The following is an 18,316-nucleotide window of genomic DNA, read 5'->3' on the forward strand; positions in this document are numbered from 1 at the left end:
CTCCCAAAGTGCTGGGATTACAGGCATGAGCCACCACACCTGGCCTAATTTTTGTGTTTATAGTACAGACGGGGTTTCGCCATATTGGCCAGTCTGGGCTCAAACTCATGACCTCCTGATCCACCCACCTCGGCCTCCCAAAGCGCTGGGATTACAGGTGTGAGCCATGGCACCTGGCCTCGTCCTCACACTTTTCACAAACAGAATCCTACGTAGCCCTATTAGGTGGGCAACATTATCATGATCCCCATTTGATAGAGGAGGAAACTGAGGCCCAGAGCTGTGACGCTCCTTGCCAAACATAACGCAGTCCCTGAACAAAGGGGCGTGAGCAGGGGCCTCCGGGCTGGAGAACAGGGCCCTGAGTCTCTCCGACAGCGTGCTCAGCTCCCTGGACGGTCCCGGTGGGCTCCTGCCTGCCGTGGGAGCTGGACCCCACCTGCCCGTCCCTCCTTGGCGCTGACGTGTGCCCCACAGACCCCTGCCGTCGCTATAAATACACCATCAGCTGGCATCTGCGACTCACGCCCAGACAGACGGCGGACACACCTGGCTGCCCGGCCCTAGGGGGACACCAGGCCGCTGTTGCTGGGAACTGCTCACCCCTCTAGTGTCCAGACACCTGGACAGGGTGACTCGGTCTAGCTTCAGGCGACAGCCACTCCCGGGTCACAGGTGCCTCCACTGGCTCACTGGGTGGGAAAAGGAGGCTCAGAGTGCTGGGGCCCCCCTCACTCCCTTCTGGGGTTGGGGAGAGGATCCAGGGAGGAAATGAGCCTTTACTGAGTACCTCCTGTAAGCTTCTCAGAGAACACGGACTCTGATCCTCAGTGCGATGGGCATAGCTCTGATTCTCCCCATTCCACAGAGGCAAAAACTAAAGCTCAAACAGAAGGCGCCCTACACCGCCTGGAGCATATGGGAACACGGATTCTGTCTACTGTACAAAGAAACGGGCACCGTCGTCTACACTCATGGCCAGGATGCAGATGAATAGAGGCAGAAGAGGCTGGGGGACTTTCTGTGAGGACCCGACTTGCTCTTCTCTGCGGCCCACAACGCCACCCCTTCCCACCCACGCTTCACTCCCCTCGACCCCAGACCAGAGACGGCAGGACGTTTCTCAAAGCCACACAGCAAGCCAGGGTGGCACTGTGGCTGACCCAGGCCCCTCACTCCCAGGCTAAGGCCCGTTCTCCTGCCATCAAGCTCAGGGTGCACTGCATGGACACCCTGGCCCCAGGCTTGTTCCCCTTCGACAGGGTTCACCTCATTCATTCATTCATTCATTCCCTGAGTGTGCATAGCCTGCATTGTATGATCTGTATGACTCAGAGGGTGTGGCCTCCACTACATAACCTCAAAGGACACTTCTAGTTCGTTTTTAAAAAGAGGTTTAAGGGGTTTCAATCCTCCCCCTTTTTTTTTTTTTGAGACGGGGTCTCACTCTGTCGCCCAGGCTGGAGTGCAGTGGCGAGATCTCAGCTCACTGCAGCCTCCACCTCCCAGGTTCCGGCGATTCTCCTGCCTCAGCCTCCTGTGAAGCTAGGATGACAGGAGGGAGCCACTATACCGGGCCTCAATCACCCCTTCAAAAAAATGGATTTTAGAGACGAGGTCTTGCTCAGTCCCCCAGGCTGGAGTGCAGTGGGGGGTATCACGGCTCACTGCAACCTCCAACTCCTGGGCTAGAGTCATCCCCCCCGCCAGCCTCCACGTGGCTGGGACTCCAGACGCATACCACCACATCCGGCTAATTTTTGAAATTTTGGTAGAGTGTGGGGATGTCTTGCTATGTTGCCCAGGCTGGCCTCAAGGGATTCTCCTGCCTCAGCCTCCCAAAGCATTCCTGGATTCTCATTCTGGCTCTGCCCCTAAGGAGCTGTGTGACCTTGGACAAGTGTCTGACCATCTCTGGGCCTCTGCTTCCTCCACTGGAACATAAGAGAAGGTCCAAGTCCCCTCCTCCTTGGATGGGGAGAGAATTAAACCAGTTAGGGTGAGCAGCGGCCTCAGAGCTGGGAACATGAGGGCACTCCGTGTGTTTGCTGCTACATCATTGCCGTCTGGGTCCTTGCTCCCCAGTTCCATCTAGAAGGCTCTAGGGGCCTCCCGCCCCACGTTTCTCCTGCCACCCTCTCCAGGGCACCGTGGGCAGCCTCTCTGGCGTGCTACAAGCTTCCCAGGCCAGGCTCTGCCCACCGCACCATTCCGGGTGCTGGACTGCAGGAGCTTGGCACGGCGCAAGGCGGGAACAGGAGGCTGGCCCATGGCAGCGTCAGCAGATGGGCACCATCTGGGCTGGTGGCTCAGGGCGGGCTGGCAGCTGCCGGGGCGGGCGGGCCTGGCAGCCCCTCCCCCACCCAGCCCTGGCACGGTGCCCGCCCGCGCCTTGGGTTTCTCGAGCTGCCAGAGGGGGCGGGGAGGCCCGGCTGGGCTTTGGGCCCTGGGCGGGCAGGCGGCTTCCCTCTCTGCACCCTGATTCCTGCAGGCTCCTTCCCAGGCTCATGGCAGGTCAGAAAGCACCCAGGTCACCCTCTCTGGGCCCCCCAACCCCCCTGTCACCTTGACTGGAAGGCCACAGGGTGGCCCTCACCACCCACTACCCCCTGAACATCCCAGCCAGCTCCACGCACTGTTCCTAGACTCCAGGCCTTTGCACTGGCTACGACCCCCCCTGCCCCTCACTCCAGCCTCTCCAGGCCCCCACCCCCTTCAAGTTTCACCTCAAAGATGCCTCCTCGGAGAAGCCCTCCCCATCCAGAGGCCCCCAGCCCCTCTCCATGCCCCTCCCTGCTTTGTTTTCCTGCCACTACCTGACACCCTCTTCTTAATAATTTTTATTTTTTGAAGCAGAATTTCGCTCTGTCTCCCAGGCTGCAGTGCAGGGTCACGATCTTGGCTCACTGCAACCTCCACCTCCCGGGTTCCAGCAATTCTCCTGCCTCATCCTTCCCAGTAGCTGGGACTACAGACTATTGCCACCACACCTGGCTAATTTTTTGTATTTTTAGTAGAGACGGGGTTTCGCCATGTTGGCCAGGCTGGTCTCGAACTCCTGACCTCAGGTGATCTGCCCGCCTCGTCCTCCCGAAGTGCTGGGATCACAGGCGTGAGCCACCACTCCCAGCCCCCTCTCTCGCTTGTGATGTTACAAGTGGAGCCTCCTTTCGTTCCCGTGGCAGGTGCCCCTCCACCAACATCCACCTGGCTCCCTGCAAGAGGCCAACCGCCGCCCTGTACCTGACCCTCCCTGCCCGTCTACCCCAGGCCGGCAGCTGCCCAGCATGGCGGAGGAAAGCCAGACTCTGCACTCTGGCTGGGCCAGGTCGCTCCACAGCCAAGGGGACTCTCAGTTCGGAAAAGGAAGCTGGTGGCCAGCCTTCCTGCCGTCAGGGTGACAACCAGTGGGCCCAGCATGGGAATCTGGAGGCCAGCTGTAGCCAGGGGACCCTATACAAGGCCTCAGTTTTCGGGGTCCTCTAATACACAACCCTGCCAGAAGGTGACTTCCACACCTACCACCATGTCTGCCCATCCCCTTCCAGCGCTGGCAGAGGATGAGAGCAGAGGCGGAACCTGGCCCGGCCTCGGCTGTGTGACCTCAGCAGGTCAGACTCCTCCTCTGAGCCCATTTCCTCCTCTGTAAAATGCATACAACAGCTCAGTACTTTGGGAGGCCGAGACGGGCGGATCACTTGAGGCCAGGAGTTCAAAACCAGCCTGGTCAACACGGTGAAACCCCGTCTCTACTAAAAATACAAAAATTGGCCGGGCGTGGCGGTGGGCGGCTGTAATCCCAGCTACTCGGGAGGCTGAGGCACGAGAATTGATTGAACCCAGGTAGTAGAGGTTGCAGTGAGCCGAGATCATGCCACTGTACTCCAGCCTGGGCAACAGAGTGAGACCTTATCTTAAAAAAAAAAAAAATGCATACAGCGATAATCTCTGCCTCATGGGGCAGCGGTAAGAATGGGAAAATATTTCTAGCCAGGCGGGTGGCTAATTTTTTGTATTTTTGGTGGAGACGAGGTTTTGCCTGTTGCCCAGGCTGCTCTCAAACTCCTGGCCTCAGGAGATCCACCTGCCTTGGTCTCCCAAAGTGCTGGGATTACAGGCATGAGCCACCGCGCCCAGCCAAAGTTGGGGTTTTCCATATGGGAACGACATTCTATGCACCGGCAACAGCATAAGGAAAGGCCTGGGGGTGGGAGATTATAACCAAAGTGAGGAGGATGGCTGGGGGCAGTGGCTCACGCCTGGAATCCCAGCACTTTGGGAGGCCGAGGCAGGAGGATCACTTGAGCCTAGGAGTTCGAGACCAGCCTGGGCAACATAATGAGGCCCTCGTCTCTGCAAAAAATAAAAAACAAGGCCCAGTGAAGTGGCTCACGCCTGTAATTCCAGCACTTTGGGAGGCTGAGGTGGGTGGATCACCTGAAGTCAGGAGTTCGAGACCAGCCTGGCCAACATGGTGAAACCCCGTCTCTACTAAAAATACAAAAAATTAGCCGGGCGTGGTGGTGTGCAGGTGTACTGCCAACTACTTAGGAGGCTGAGGCAGGAGAATCGCTTGAACCCAGGAGGCGGAGGCTGCAGTGAGCCGAGATTGCGCCACTGCACTCCAGCCTGGGCGACAGAGCAAGACTCCGTCTCAAAAAAAATAAAAATCCAGAAAAGAATAATGTTGTAACAATAACCATCTAGGGTCCTAGCCCTGTGCCTGACGCCATCTTCCTGATGCCTCATGGGCGGCTTACTGAGCCCTCAGCCTGGGCACCTCACACTTCCCACAAGGCGACCAATTGTGAGCTCCCGAATTTATAGACAAGGAAATGGAGCACAGAGTGGGTGAGTGTCTGGCCCCAGATCACCCAGCCAGTGGGTTGCTGAGCTGAGGTCGGAGACCAGTCCCGGCTCTTACCCCCACGGGGAGCTGAGGCACCTGCGGTGGGCAGGTGTCAGGGTTTCGGGGGGGTTGTGACCTGCTGGGGCCAACTGCAGCAGGGATTCCCCTGGGGATGGAGGGGGCAGGCTGGGTGGGGGGGGCAGCCCTCACTCAGGGAGGCCAATCTGACCCGGGGCACAGGCCTGCCTGCTGAGGAGAGATGGGAGGGGCCGAGTGGGGGTGGGGAGGCGCCCAGAGATTGTGCTGACTGCAGCAGAAATCTCGCTTCAAAATTTTATCAGCTCAGCGTGGAGGAGGTGGGGGCAGGGCCGGGCTAGGAAGATGTGTGATGGCAGAGAGGTCTGGCCCTGCGTAGCAATGAGCACCCCCGCCCCCACGGCGGCCCCTGCCCTCTGCCCACATGTTGGCAGCCTCCCGGCCCACCCCTCGGCCCCCACCGTCTCCAGTGCCCCCTCATAGCCGGACCCAGCAGGTCTGACGCTCATTGGTGGAGGAGGAGGAGGGAGATGCTAAGATCAAGGTCAAAGAATCAAGATCAAGACCAGGTAACTGCCGGGCACAGTGGCTCACGCCGGTAACCCCAGCACTTTGGGAGGCCAACGCGGGCAGATCACCTGAGGTCAGGAGTTCGAGACCAGCCTGGCCAAAGTGGTGAAACCCCATTTCTAGGCCGGACACGGTGCCTGTAATCCTAGCACTTTGGGAGGCCAAGGTGGGTGGATCGATCACCTGAGGTCAGGAGTTCAAGACCAGCCTGGCCATCATGGTGAAACCCCATCTTTAAAAAAATAAATAAATAAAAGAAAAAATAAACCCCATTTCTACTAAAAATACAAAAATGAGCTGGGTGTGGTGTAATCCCAGCTACTCAGGAGGCTGAGGCCGGAGAATCGCTTGAACCCGGAGGCGGAGGTTGCAGTGAGCTGAGATCATGCCACGGCACTCCAGCGTGGGTGACAGAGTGAGATTCTGTCTCAGAAAAAAAAAAAAGTGGCCAGGTGCGGTGGCTCACGCCTGTAATCCCAGCACTTTGGGAGGCCAAGGTAGGTAGATCACCTGAGGTCAGGAGTTTGAGACCAACCTGGCCAACATGGTGAAACCCCATCTCTACTAAAAATACAAAAAATTAGCTGGACATGGTGGTGGGTGCCTGTAATCCCAGCCACTTGGGAAGCTGAGGCAGGAGGATCGCTTGAGCCTGGGAAGCAGAGGTTGCAGGGAGCTGACATCGCACCACCGCACTCCAGCCTGGGCGACAGAGTGAGACTCCGTCTCAAAAACAAGTCATTGGTGGTGCGCGCCTGTAGTCTCAGCTACTCGGGAGGCGGAGGCAGGAGGATCGCTTAAGCTTAGGAGGTCGAGGCTACAGTGAGCCAAGACTGCGCCGCTGCACTCCAGCCTGGGAGACAGATCGAGACCCTGTCTCCAGGAAAAAATAAAATACTGGGTAACTCTGCCCTGCTCTCCTTCCACACACCCTAGAGCCTGGGGGCCCCATGACCCTGCCTTGCCCTTGTACCAACACTAGAAGGTGGAGTGGCAATTACTCCCACTGCACCAAGGAGGAAACTGAGGCACAGAAAAGGGATGTGTCCACACAGCTGGGGCAGGGCAGGGCTGCGTCTGGAGCATGGGCAGTCTGGTCCCAGGGTCCCCCTTGTTCCTGCAAATGCCCCTCCTTCTCAGGCTGTGCAACTCTCTGTTTCTAGGGGGTGCTGCCTAGGCTGGGGCTGGGCTGGTGACCCACGTGGGTCCTCATCTGGTGTGCACCCATCCCACACACTCTGGCAGGCCCTGGGTGTGTAGGGGTTCACGCGTGCTCCACACATGGCCTGGGTGGGCATGGCAGGGGGGTGCTGTGCACCCATTCAGTTCTGGGGGTGCAGCTGACACCCCGCACATGGCTACATGCATGATCTTCTGGAACCTCCCATAGCCCCATCCAGCAATGGACACTGATCACCTGGCAGGCAGGGGAAAGTGAAGTCCAAACAGGCCACACAGCCAAGAAGCTGCAGGACCACCCCTGTTCTTAGCACCGGGGCCAGGGGCACAGGCGTCAGGCCTCCCACCTCCACGCTCCTGCCAGGCCCCCTGGGGAGTCCCCGTGTTCACTGCCGCCTGGCCATCCTGCAGAGCTGAGCTCAGCTGCGCCTCCTCCTCTGGGAAGCTGCCCTGGAGTTCCTCACGGTCACAAAGCTTGCTGGGCTAACGTCAGGCATTTGATCACCGGCAAACACCCTGTGGGAAGGGCCAGACTCATCAGGCCTCTGCTGGCATTCACAGAAAGCAGTGCCTGGACTCTTCCTGGAGGGCTGGGACGGTCTGTCCTTCTCTCATCCCTGCTCCCAGCAGAATGTCCATTGCACCCAAGACCCTCCAGGACATTCTCATCCCTCTGAGGCCTCAAGGGCCTTCCTGCCTCCTCCCTCAGACATGGGGGTGAGATCCTGCCTCTACCGTTGGAACCCCACAGCCCACCTGCCTCCCTGTCAAAAAAACTTCCTTATACCATGTCTCCCTTGAGACCTCTGTGAGCACTGCCTCCTCCATCTGACCTGCACATCCCATCAGCAGCCACCCTGGGCCCTGGATGCACTGGCCTCCTCCCTCAGATGCTCCTTGCCTGTGTCACCCCATTAGATGCTCCCTTAGGCCTGCCTACCCTCTCAGACCACCATGTCACATCTGCACATACTGGCCTCCTCCCTCAGACCCTCCTTGCCCTGGGTCACCCCAGTCAGATGCCCTCCCAGGGCCGCCTCCCCACTTAGACCACCACATCACATACACGGCACCAGCCTCCCCCCTCAGATGCTCTCCAGGCCTGCCGCCCCACCTGGACAACCACATCACATCTACATGTACCGGCCTCCTCCCTCAGACTCTCCATGTGCCATGTCACCCCCGTCAGACCCTCCCCAAGGCCTGCTGCCCCACCTGGATCACCACATTGCATCTACGTGCACTGCATCCTCCCTCAGACCCTCATTGCACCATATCACCTGCTTTAGATACTTTCCTAGACTCGTCTCCTCTCTCAGACTACCACGTCACATCTACGCGTACTGGTCTCCTCCCTCAGACCGATGTCACTCCCATCAGATGCTCTCCTAGGCCCACATCCCCCCTCAGACCACCACATCACATCTGTATGCGCCAGCCTCCTCTCTCAGACTCTCCTTGTACCATGTCACCCCCATCAGATGTTCTCCCAGGCCCACCTCCACCCTCAGACCACCACATCACATCTGTATGCACCAGAGTCCTCCCTCAGACTCTCCTTGTACCATGTCACTCCCATCAGATGCTCTCCCAGGCCCACCTCCCCTTTCAGACTACCACATCACATCTGTATGCACCAGCCTCCTCTCTCAGACTTTCCTTGTACCATGTCACCCCCATCAGATGTTCTCCCAGGCCCACCTCCTCCCTCAGACCACCACATCACATCTGTATGCACCGGCCTCCCTCAGACTCTCCTTGTACCATGTCACCCCTATCAGACGCTCTCCCAGGCCCACCTCCCACCTCAGACTACCACATCACATCTATACGCACCGGCCTCCTCCTTCAGACCCTCCTTGCACCATGTCATCCCCGTCAGACGCTCTCCCAGGTCCACCTCCCCCCTCAGACCACCACATCACATTTATATGCACTGGCCTCCTCCCTCAGACTCTCCTTGTTCCATGTCACCCCCGTCAGATGCTCTCCCAGGCCCACCTCCCCCCTCAGACCACCACATCACATTTATATGCACCGGCCTCCTCCCTCAGACTCTCCTTGTACCATGTCACCCCCATCAGATGCTCTCCCAGGCCCACCTCCCCCTTTGGACCACCACACCACATCTGTACACACCAGCCTCCTCCCTCAGACTCTCCTTGTACCATGTCACCCCCATCAGATGTTCTCCCAGGCCCACCTCCCCACTCAGACCACCACATCACATCTGTATGCACCAGCCTCCTCTCTCAGACTCTCCTTGTACTATGTCACCCCCATCAGATGCTCTCCCAGGCCCACCTCCCCCTTTGGACCACCACACCACATCTCTACGCGCCAGCCTCCTCCCTCAGACTCTCCTTGTACCATGTCACCCCCATCAGATGCTCTCCCAGGCCCACCTCCCCCCTCAGACTACCACATCACATCTATACGCACCGGCCTCCTCCCTCAGACCCTGCTTGCACCATGTCACCCCCGTCAGATGCTCTCCCTGTCCGCCACCCCGCTCGGGCCGCCGCACCGCACCTCACCTCGCTCACGCACGAAGTAGGCCAGGTAGAGGTCCAGCTCCTTCACGGCCACCCCGATGTGGTGCGGCTGCACGCACAGGACCGGGTGGCCACACTGCGCGGCCTTGACCAGGCGCTCGCCGTCGGTGCTCTCCAGCGGGATGCCCTTGAACAGGATGACCATGACCAGGTCCAGCCGCCACACCTTGTCCGCCTGCCGGAGACAGTCGATGCGCCTCATCTTGCCCTTCTGGTCGGGGTTGGAGAGCACGCAGCCCGGCGCCTTCTTGCCGGTGATGCTCAGCACGAAGTCCTCACGGCACTCGGGCCGGATGTCCTTGCGCAGCTTGGCCAGCAGCCGCGACGCCCACTTCTGCTTGACCTCGGGCTTCTCGCCCAGCAGCTCGTCCTTCACCGCGCGCTCCTCGTCCTTTGACATCCGCTTCTCGTGCTTCTTGAAGTATTTGCGCTTCCGCGCCTGCAGGTTGAACCAGGTGTAGGCGAAGGCGCGGACGTGAGGCAGCAGGGCCTCGATGAACGGGTGGAACTCATCCTGCGGGCCGGACAGGCGAGAGGTCAGGGGCGCCAGGGACGTGGAGGGTGGACCCACCCCCCGGCCCCGAAGGCTGAGGTCGGAGGGGCCCTGGACAGACCGCAGAGTCGGGGGGGCTTGGCAGAGGTGGGCAGGGGGGTCCCACAGACCCGTGCATGCCCCTGGGGGTGAATAGAAGGCCAGGGAGACCCAGGAGGAGTTTATCAGGGACCTGCGAGTACCCATTGCCCAGATGAGCAAACTGAGACTTGGACTAAGTGAGAGGCACAAGCCGACAGGAGTTTGTGCTGGACCATCTTGAACCCCAGTACGCAGACAGAGCAAGCAAAGGGGGTCAGCTGGAGGCTCCTGGAAGACTCATTGTACAGACGCGTAAAACTGAGGCTGGGAGAACACAGACGTCGCGGACCTATTCTGGGCCTATTACAGCTAAGGCTGGGCTGGGTGTAATGGCTCACGCCTGCCATTCCAGCGCTGCGGAGGCCGAGGAAGGAGGATTGCTTGAGCCTAGGAGTTTGAGACCAGTCTGAGCAATACCGTAAAACTCCATCCCTACAAAACAAACAAGCAAAAACAACCAACACACGCGCACACGCACACGCGCACACACACACACACACACACACACGCACATACACACAAATACACACATACACACACACGCACATACACAAACACACACACATGCACATACACGCACATACACACACACACAAACATACACACACATACACACACAAACATACACACACGTACGCACACACATACACAAACACACACACATACACAAACACACACACACACACATACACACATACACGCACATATGCACACAAACACATACACAAACACACATTCACATATGCACACAAACACATACACACACACACAAACACATACACACATACACACACATACATACACAAACACACAAACACACTCACACACACACAAACACACATACACACATACGCACACATACGCACACAAACACATACACACACACTCATACACACACACACATACACACACACACACAAACACAAAACAGAAACTAGCCAGGCCTGGTAGTTTGCACCTGTAGTCCCAGCTAGTCGGGAGGCTGAGGTGGGAGGATTATTTGAGCCCAGGAGTTTAATGCTGCGATGGCTGCACTCCAGCGTAGGTGACAGAGCAAGACCCTGTTTCAAAAAAAATTTTTTTAAAGGCTGGGCATGGTGGCTCACACCCGTAATCCCAGCACTTAGGGAGGCCGAGGTGGGTGGATCACCTGAGGTGAGCTCCCGACCAGCCTGGCCAACATGGTGAAACCCCATTTCTATTTAAAATACAAAAAATTAGCCAGGCATGGTTGCACACACCTGTAATCCCAGCTACTAAGGATGCTGAGGCAGAAGAATCGCTTGAACCCGGAAGGAGGAGGCTGCAGTGAGCCGAGATCACACCAGTGCACTCCAGCCTGGGTGCCAAGAGCAAAACTCCGTCTGAAAAAAAAGAACTAGGGTGGGCAGTCAAGCATGGTGGCTCACACCTGGAATGCCAGCACTTTGGGAGGCCACCGTGGGTAGACTGCTTGAGCCCAGGAGTTCAAGACCAGCCTGGATGACATAGTGAGGCCCCATTTCTACAAAATCAAAGCCTTGCTGGGCGTGGTGGTGCATGCCTGCAGTCCTAGCTACTTGGGTGGCTGAGGTGGGAGGATCAATTGTACCCTGGAGGTTAAAGCTACAGTGGGTCAAGACTGCACCAGTGCACTCCAGCCTGGGCTACAGCGTGAGACCCCTGACTCAAAAAAAAAAAAAAATGAGGCAGGTGTGGTGCCTCAGCACTTTGGGAGGCTAAGGCGGGCAGATCACTTAAGGTCAGGAGTTTGAGACCAGCCTGGACAACATAGTGAAACCCCATCTCTACTAAAAGTACAAAAATTAGCCGGGCACGGTGGCATGGGCCTGTAGTCCCAGCTGCTCAGGAGACTGAGGCAGGAGAATCGTTTGAACCCGGAAGGCAGAAGTTGCAATGAGCCGAGATCTCACCACTGCACTCCAGCCTCAAAAAAAAAAAACAAAAAAAAAAGGCAGTCTTAGCTGGTCACTGTGGCTCACACCTGTAATCCCAGCACTCTGGGAAGCCAAGTCGGGTGGATCACAAGGTCAGGAGTTCGAGACCAGCCTGGCCAATATGGTGAAACCCTGTCTCTACTAAAAATACAAAAAAAATTAGCCACGTGTGGTGACACATGCCTGTAATCTCAGCTACCTGGGAGGCTGTGGCAGGAGAATTGCAGTGAGCTGAGATCATGCCATTGCACTCCAGCCTGGGGGACAGACTCCATCTCAAACAAACAAACAAACAAAAATTGTAAAAAAGCTTGTTTCTGAAGAGCAGACGTGCAGACAGGCCTGGCTGAGGGCCACAGGCAGACACGAGGGCTGATGGAGGGGTGGGTGGACTTCTTCACGGAGCCACTGCAGGAGCTGGGACAGGTGAGGTTGATAAGAGATTCAAATGCACCAGAATTAGGCAGGGGGAGGAGAGCACCCCAAGTAGGGGTCCTCTCCCCGCTTTCCCCTTTCCATGAACCCGCTGTGCTGTTACAGAAACAGAGCAGAGACGCAGACGCTCAGCCACGAAGGTTCAGAGCCGGGGAGGGGCCACCCCGTTCCCCGTAGACCTGTTATGGAGATGGAAAGGCCAAGGGCTGGGGACGTGCTGAGACAGGGCCAGGGCTGGGTCTTCAATCCACTCCCAGTCATGACGCATTGGTGTCTGAGGGCGGCCAGAACACCCATGCTACAGATGAGGAAACTGAGGCCTTGAGGGGGAACCTGGCCATGGGGGGGCAGATGTGGGACTGGAATCTGCACCCATTTGACTTCTCCACGAAAATGACAGCTGCCCCTTGGAGAGGCCTATGGAGAAGTGGGACGTCCCCCGCTCCCTGTATGCGTGTGGGGAAGCCCCTCCCATTCTTGTCAGTGTCCAGCAAGGGAAACTGAGTCAGCATAACAGTTGGGATCTCGGATGGGCACTGTGGCTGACGCCTGTAATCCCAGCACTTTGGGAAGCTGAGGTGGGTGGATCACTTGAGGCCAGGAGTTCAAACCCAGCCTGAGCAACATGGCAAAACCCCATCTCTTTATTTTTTCTCTTGAGATCGAGTTTCACTCTTGTTACCCAGGCTGGAGTGCAATGGCGCGATCTCGGCTCACGGCAACCTTCGCCTCCCAAGTTCAGGCAATTCTCCTGCCTCAGCCTCCTGAGTAGCGGGGATCACAGGCACGTGCCATCATGCCCGGCTACTTTTTGTGTTTTCAGTAGAGATGGGGTTTCGCCATGTTGGCCAGGCTGGTCTGGAACTCCTGACCTCGGGGGATTAGCCTGCCTCGGCTCCCAAAGTACTGGGATTATAGGTGTGAGCCGCTGAGACTGGCCGGCAAAACCCCATCCCTACAAAAATTAGCTGGGCATAATTTTCGTGGTACGCGCCTGTAGTCCCAGCTACTTGGGAGGCAGAGGTGGAAGGATCTCCTGAGCCCTAGAGTTTGAGACCAGCCTGGCCAACATGGGGAAACCCGTCTCTACTAAAAATTGCAAAAATGATTAGCTGGGCACAATTCTTGTGGTTTGCACCTGCAGTCCCAGCTGCTACTAAGGAGGCTGAGGTGGGAGGTTCGCTTGAGCCTTGGTGTCAAGGCTGCAGTGAGCCATGATGGTGCCACTGCATTCCAGCCTGGGGGATAGAGTAAGACCCTCTCTCTAAAAAAATTAAAAATAGTCAGGTATGGTGGCTCATGCCTGTCATCCCTGCACTTTGGGAGGCTGAGGCGGGTGGATCACGAGGTCCAGAGATCGAGACCAGCCTGGCCAACATGGTGAAAGCCCCTCTCTACTAAAAATACAAAAATTAGCTGGGCGTGGTGGCGCGTGCCTGTAATTCCAGCTTTCTCGAGAGGCTGAGGCAGGAGAATCGCTTGAACCCGGAGGTGGAGGTTGCAGTGAGCCGAGATTGCGCCATTGCACTCCAGCCTGGGCGACAGAGCAAGGCTCCATCTTAAAAAAATAAAAATAAAATAAATAAAACAAACTAAAAACATCTGGGACCCGGTTTCTCAGCCGCAAGGTGGAATAAATTCGAGGAGAACGAAGACAAAGAGAAGCAAAGCCGCCTTTCCTTCTCCCTGCCTTGACCGCGCTGGGCTGCGCGTTTCGCAAAGGGATGACCCCTCCCTGACACAGAAACCTGCACCTCTCCCCCCAGCCCCTCCCCCCACCTCTCAAAGGGGTACGTTATTATTAATGCGGCCATTGTTGTGGTTACAACTTACATTGCTATTGTCCTTTTTATTACTTTTTTTTTTTCTTTAGAGATAGGGGGTCTCATCACTTGAGCCTGGGAGGCAGAGGTTGCAGTGAGCCAAGATCGCGCCACCCCGCACTCCAGCCTGGGTGACAGAGCAAGACCCTGTCTCAAAAAAATAAAAAGAGACGGGGTTCTCACTGCAGAGCAGGGGCACAATCTTAGGTCACTTGGGCCCTGAACTCCCAGGCTCAAGCGATTCTCCCACCTCAGCCTCCCGAGTAGCTGGGACTACAGGTGCGAACCACCACGCCTGGCTAATTTTTATTTTTATTTTTGCAGTAATGGGGTCTCACTCACCATGTTGCCTTGGCTGGTCTCAAACTCCTGGACTCAAGTAATCCTCCCACCTCAGCCTCCCAAGGTAGTCCGATATTTTTTTTCTTTTTTTTTTTTGAGACTGTCTCGCTCTGTTGCCAGGCTGGACGGCAGTGACGTGATCTCACTGCAACCTCCGCCTCCGGGGTTCAGGCGGGTAGCTGGGGTTACAGATGCGCCAGCATGCCCGGCTAATTTTTGCAACAGAGACGGGGGTCTTGCTATGTTGCCCAGGTCAGTGTGGAACTCCTGGGCTCCAGTGACCCTCCAGCCTCAGCCCCTCCAAGACACTGGGGTGTTTTCATGAATACCGCCACACGATGCCTGCAAGGGTCATTTTGATTGCAGCTGATATTCCAGGAAGCAGGAACAGCCCGAGGCCCTCCCGGGTGTTCTGTGGCGGGGAAACTAAGGCTCAGAGAGGGGCGGAGACCTGGCTGGGGTCCCGAAGGCTCTCAGGGCCGGTGTGAGGATAAGAAGCAGGACCCTGAGCCCCTGGAAGGCTATGGGTCCGTTTCTTAGAGCAGCCAGCTCTCCGTGAGCCTGCGGTCTTGGGAAGAAAGGGAGACGTGACCCTGGACCCCCACTGTGCGTGCTGGCAGATATGGCTGGACCCGGTCCCATCTGCAGCCTGGGCAGGGCAGCCGCTGCCCAGTCACCCTCCCTGCTCTGAGCTCCATGTCCCTTTGGGCCACCTCCAGCCATGGGGTGCTGCGGGGGGAGGGGCAGGACATCAGATTTCATCTATTACTGAGGCTCTGAAAATAGCCTCCCACCCAGGGAGACCAGAGACAGCTTGTCCCAGCGAAGCTCCCCGACCCCAGTGTCCCCCGAAGCGTGAGTCACCGGAACAGCTGCGGCGAGGACTGGACCTCAGGGCCCTTTTCCGCTGCCCCCGCTTCCCCAGCCAACCTGCTAAGGCCAAGGGGAGCTGGAGGGGACCCGGCCCAGTCCCCATCCAACCTCGTCCCTGTCCATGCCTGGACGAGACCCAGAGATGGGGAGCGATTTGTCCAGGGTCACACAGCCGGTCAGCAGAACCGGGACCAGAGCCCAGATGGTCTGGCCAGGGAAGCCGGGCGGGGACAGTGGGACGAGGCGGAGAGGATGCACGGAGGCGCAGGACCTGCCTGTGGAGGGGACGCCAGGCGGGCAGGAGGCCCGGACAATGGTGTCCAGCTGGGGCTGTGGCTGCCACCCAAGCTCTAGCACTTACTGGGGCCATGATAAGAGGTTGCTGGAAGGGGCAGGGGAGGCGTCTACGACAGGGGCAGGGGTCGCTCAGCACCCCAACTCCTTCTCTCCCAACCCCCTCAGCCCCTCCCCACCTCTGAGCCCCTCTCTCCTGAATCCCTTTTTTCAGTCTGGCCCCTGCTAGATCTGAGTTCCCTTCCTCCTCCCTAATGCTCCTCCCCCTCTCTGTGCCCTTTCCGGGGACAGGTGCCAGGGAGGCGGGCAGGGGTGGGGGCCCACGTCAGTGGTGACCCCGGCTAGTTACAGAGGCAGGAAGACAAACAGCCTGTAACTGGGTCATGGACCTGCCGCCCTACCCTCCCTTGTTCTCCCCGGGGGGGTCAGACCAGGTGAGAGGCAGGGCCAGCTGTCACTCTGTTGGTGCCATAAGACCTGCAACAACCAAGACCTCTTCCACAGGGACCTCCCACTGCCCTCAGGGACCCAACCAGCAAAAGGGATAGTCAAGGCAAGCTAGATACTGAAAATCCTTTCAAACTCCTACACATCCCTCAATGCCCTATCTCCAGTGTCCCCTCCTTCAAGCAGCTTTTCCTCCTCTTCCCCCAGGGTTTCCCAGATCTAGCCAGGACCATCCAGTTCTATCATCTCCCCATCTCCAATCCTGAGGCCGAGGGCTGAGACACCCACTGTCACAGAAGGTGACTGGGTGGCAGTAGTGTCCATTTTCACCTTCTGAATGCCCAAGAAACAAATCACCTAAGACAGATCTCAGTCTCTCATTCTGTTACAATGGGCAGAAGGATATCGCAGCCTGGTGGGGACAGGGGAGCTGGTTCCTTGCCGTGGTGACTTTGTGTATCACAAGGTGGCGAGGAGAAGGGGGACAAGGCCAGGTCTTTCCTGGAAACCCCAGCTGAGCCCACTGCGACTTCCTGGCGGAAGACAGACATCCGGGCCAAGCCCCTGCTGAACGACCATGCCGTCCACCGGGCTATGCCCCTCACTCCCCTCCCTGTGCCCCCCACCCTGAAAGTCCAGGGCAGCAAAGTAGGACGTGAAACTCCAATTTCCAAACCAAAGCCTTCCAGGTGAAAGTGGGTCAACAGTCCTTCATGAGACTCTAACTCATCACCTCCTCTGTACTTATCCCAAACTCCTACGCACCCTTCAAAGCCCTAGTTCTAATGCCCTCTTCTCCAGTAGGATGACTGGTCCACGGTCACACGGACAATCACAGGCTCATCTGGCACCAGCACCAGGTTCTAACCTTGGGGTGATGCTCTGAGCATCACGGCCTGTGGACACGTGAACGGCTCCCAGAGAGGGAAGGACTCATTCTGTGGTTCAACAAACAGCGAGTGCCTACGGCATACCAGCCCCATGCACGGCACCGAGGACTTGGCAGGGGCCTGGGCTGGGCCCTCACCTGATCCAGAGCTAGGGCAGGGATGGGTGGTGAAAATCAGCAGACTATGACATAAAACGTCAAGCTGGGCAAAGTGCTGGGAAGAAATTTAAAGGAGTTTGAGGGCAGAGAATCTCCGGGAGGGGGTGTTTTTAGCTTGCGGTGGTCCAGGAAGGCCTCTTGCAGGAGGAGACACCTGAACAAAGTCCTGAGAGACGGCACTCCAGGCCAGGGGCTTTTCTGATGCAGGAATGGGACGTGCAAAGGGCTTGGGGTGGCGTGTCGGAGGAGCAGCGAGGACGCCCGTGTGGCTGGGGCAGGGTGAACAAGGTAGAGAGGGAGAGGAGGGGAGGGTTGGGGAGGGGATGAGGACAAGCTGGGAGGGTCTTGTGAGCCACAGTGAGGAATCTGGGGAAACTGAGTCCACAGGGTTCAAACTCCCTGCCAAGGTAGTGGGTCAGCAAAATGAACCCTGGGTCCCCTACTTCCCTCTGTGCCTTGATGTTCCGGGAGGACAATGAGGACTGAGCCAGAGGGGCCAGGATGTGACGGAGAAAGGGACACCCTCTCAGAGGCTGAGTGTCTGCTGAGCTATGGAGTGGACTGTGAAACGGGGGCCGGGCGCAGCGGCTCAGCCTGTGATCCCATAACTCTGTGGGAGGCCGAGGCGGGCGGATCACCTGAGGTCGGGAGTTCAAGACCAGTCTGACCAACGTGGCGAAACCCCGTCCCTACTAAAAAGACAAAAAGTAGCTGGGCGTGGTGGCGCGCGCCTGTCATCCCAGCGACTCGGGAGGCTGAGGCAGGAGAACTGCCTGAACCCGGGAGGCGGAGGTTGCGGTGAGCCGAGATCGCGCCATTGCACTCCAGCCTGGGCGACAGAGCGAGACTCTGTCTCAAAAAAAAAAAAAAAAGAAAGAGAGAAGACAGAACAAGGACTAACAGAGATGGCGCCGCAGAGACGGGGTCCTCCGCGCCTGGGCCTTTCAAAGTCACCGCTGTCCTTGTCACCCAGCGCAAAGCCCGGCCTGCGCCGTGCAAATACAGACAGAATGAGGGGAGGGAAGCTGGGAAATGCCTCCGGGAGGTTTAATGCAATGACCGACTTAGCAACGACAACAAGCACAGCAGCACTTATGTGGCACCTACTGTATACCAGGTGTCGACCACTCTTGAGGAAAGTGCCATTCTGCTTCTTATTTATTTATTTATTTATTTTTTTGAGACGGAGTTTCGCTCTCGTTACCCAGGCTGGAGTGCCATGGCGCGATCTCGGCTCACCGCAACCTCCGCCTCCTGGGTTCAGGCAATTCTCCTGCCTCAGCCTCCTGAGTAG

General features: G+C 57.4%; 1 protein-coding gene across 7 annotated transcripts in view; it reads right to left on the reverse strand.

Moving 5' to 3' along the window:
• NFIC (nuclear factor I C) overlaps window positions 1–18,316 on the reverse strand; it is a 101,253-nt gene that overhangs the window by 69,743 nt on the left and 13,194 nt on the right. For all 7 annotated transcript variants that reach the window (XM_017507437.2, XM_017507435.2, XM_017507434.2 and 4 more), the window contains exon 2: window positions 9,172–9,703. In XM_017507437.2, the coding sequence (XP_017362926.1) occupies window positions 9,172–9,703 (532 nt within the window). The remainder of the gene's footprint in view (window positions 1–9,171; window positions 9,704–18,316) is intronic.

This window comes from Cebus imitator, unplaced genomic scaffold (genome assembly GCF_001604975.1).
Source record: "Cebus imitator isolate Cc_AM_T3 unplaced genomic scaffold, Cebus_imitator-1.0 Scaffold375, whole genome shotgun sequence".
Taxonomy (NCBI): domain Eukaryota; kingdom Metazoa; phylum Chordata; class Mammalia; order Primates; family Cebidae; genus Cebus; species Cebus imitator.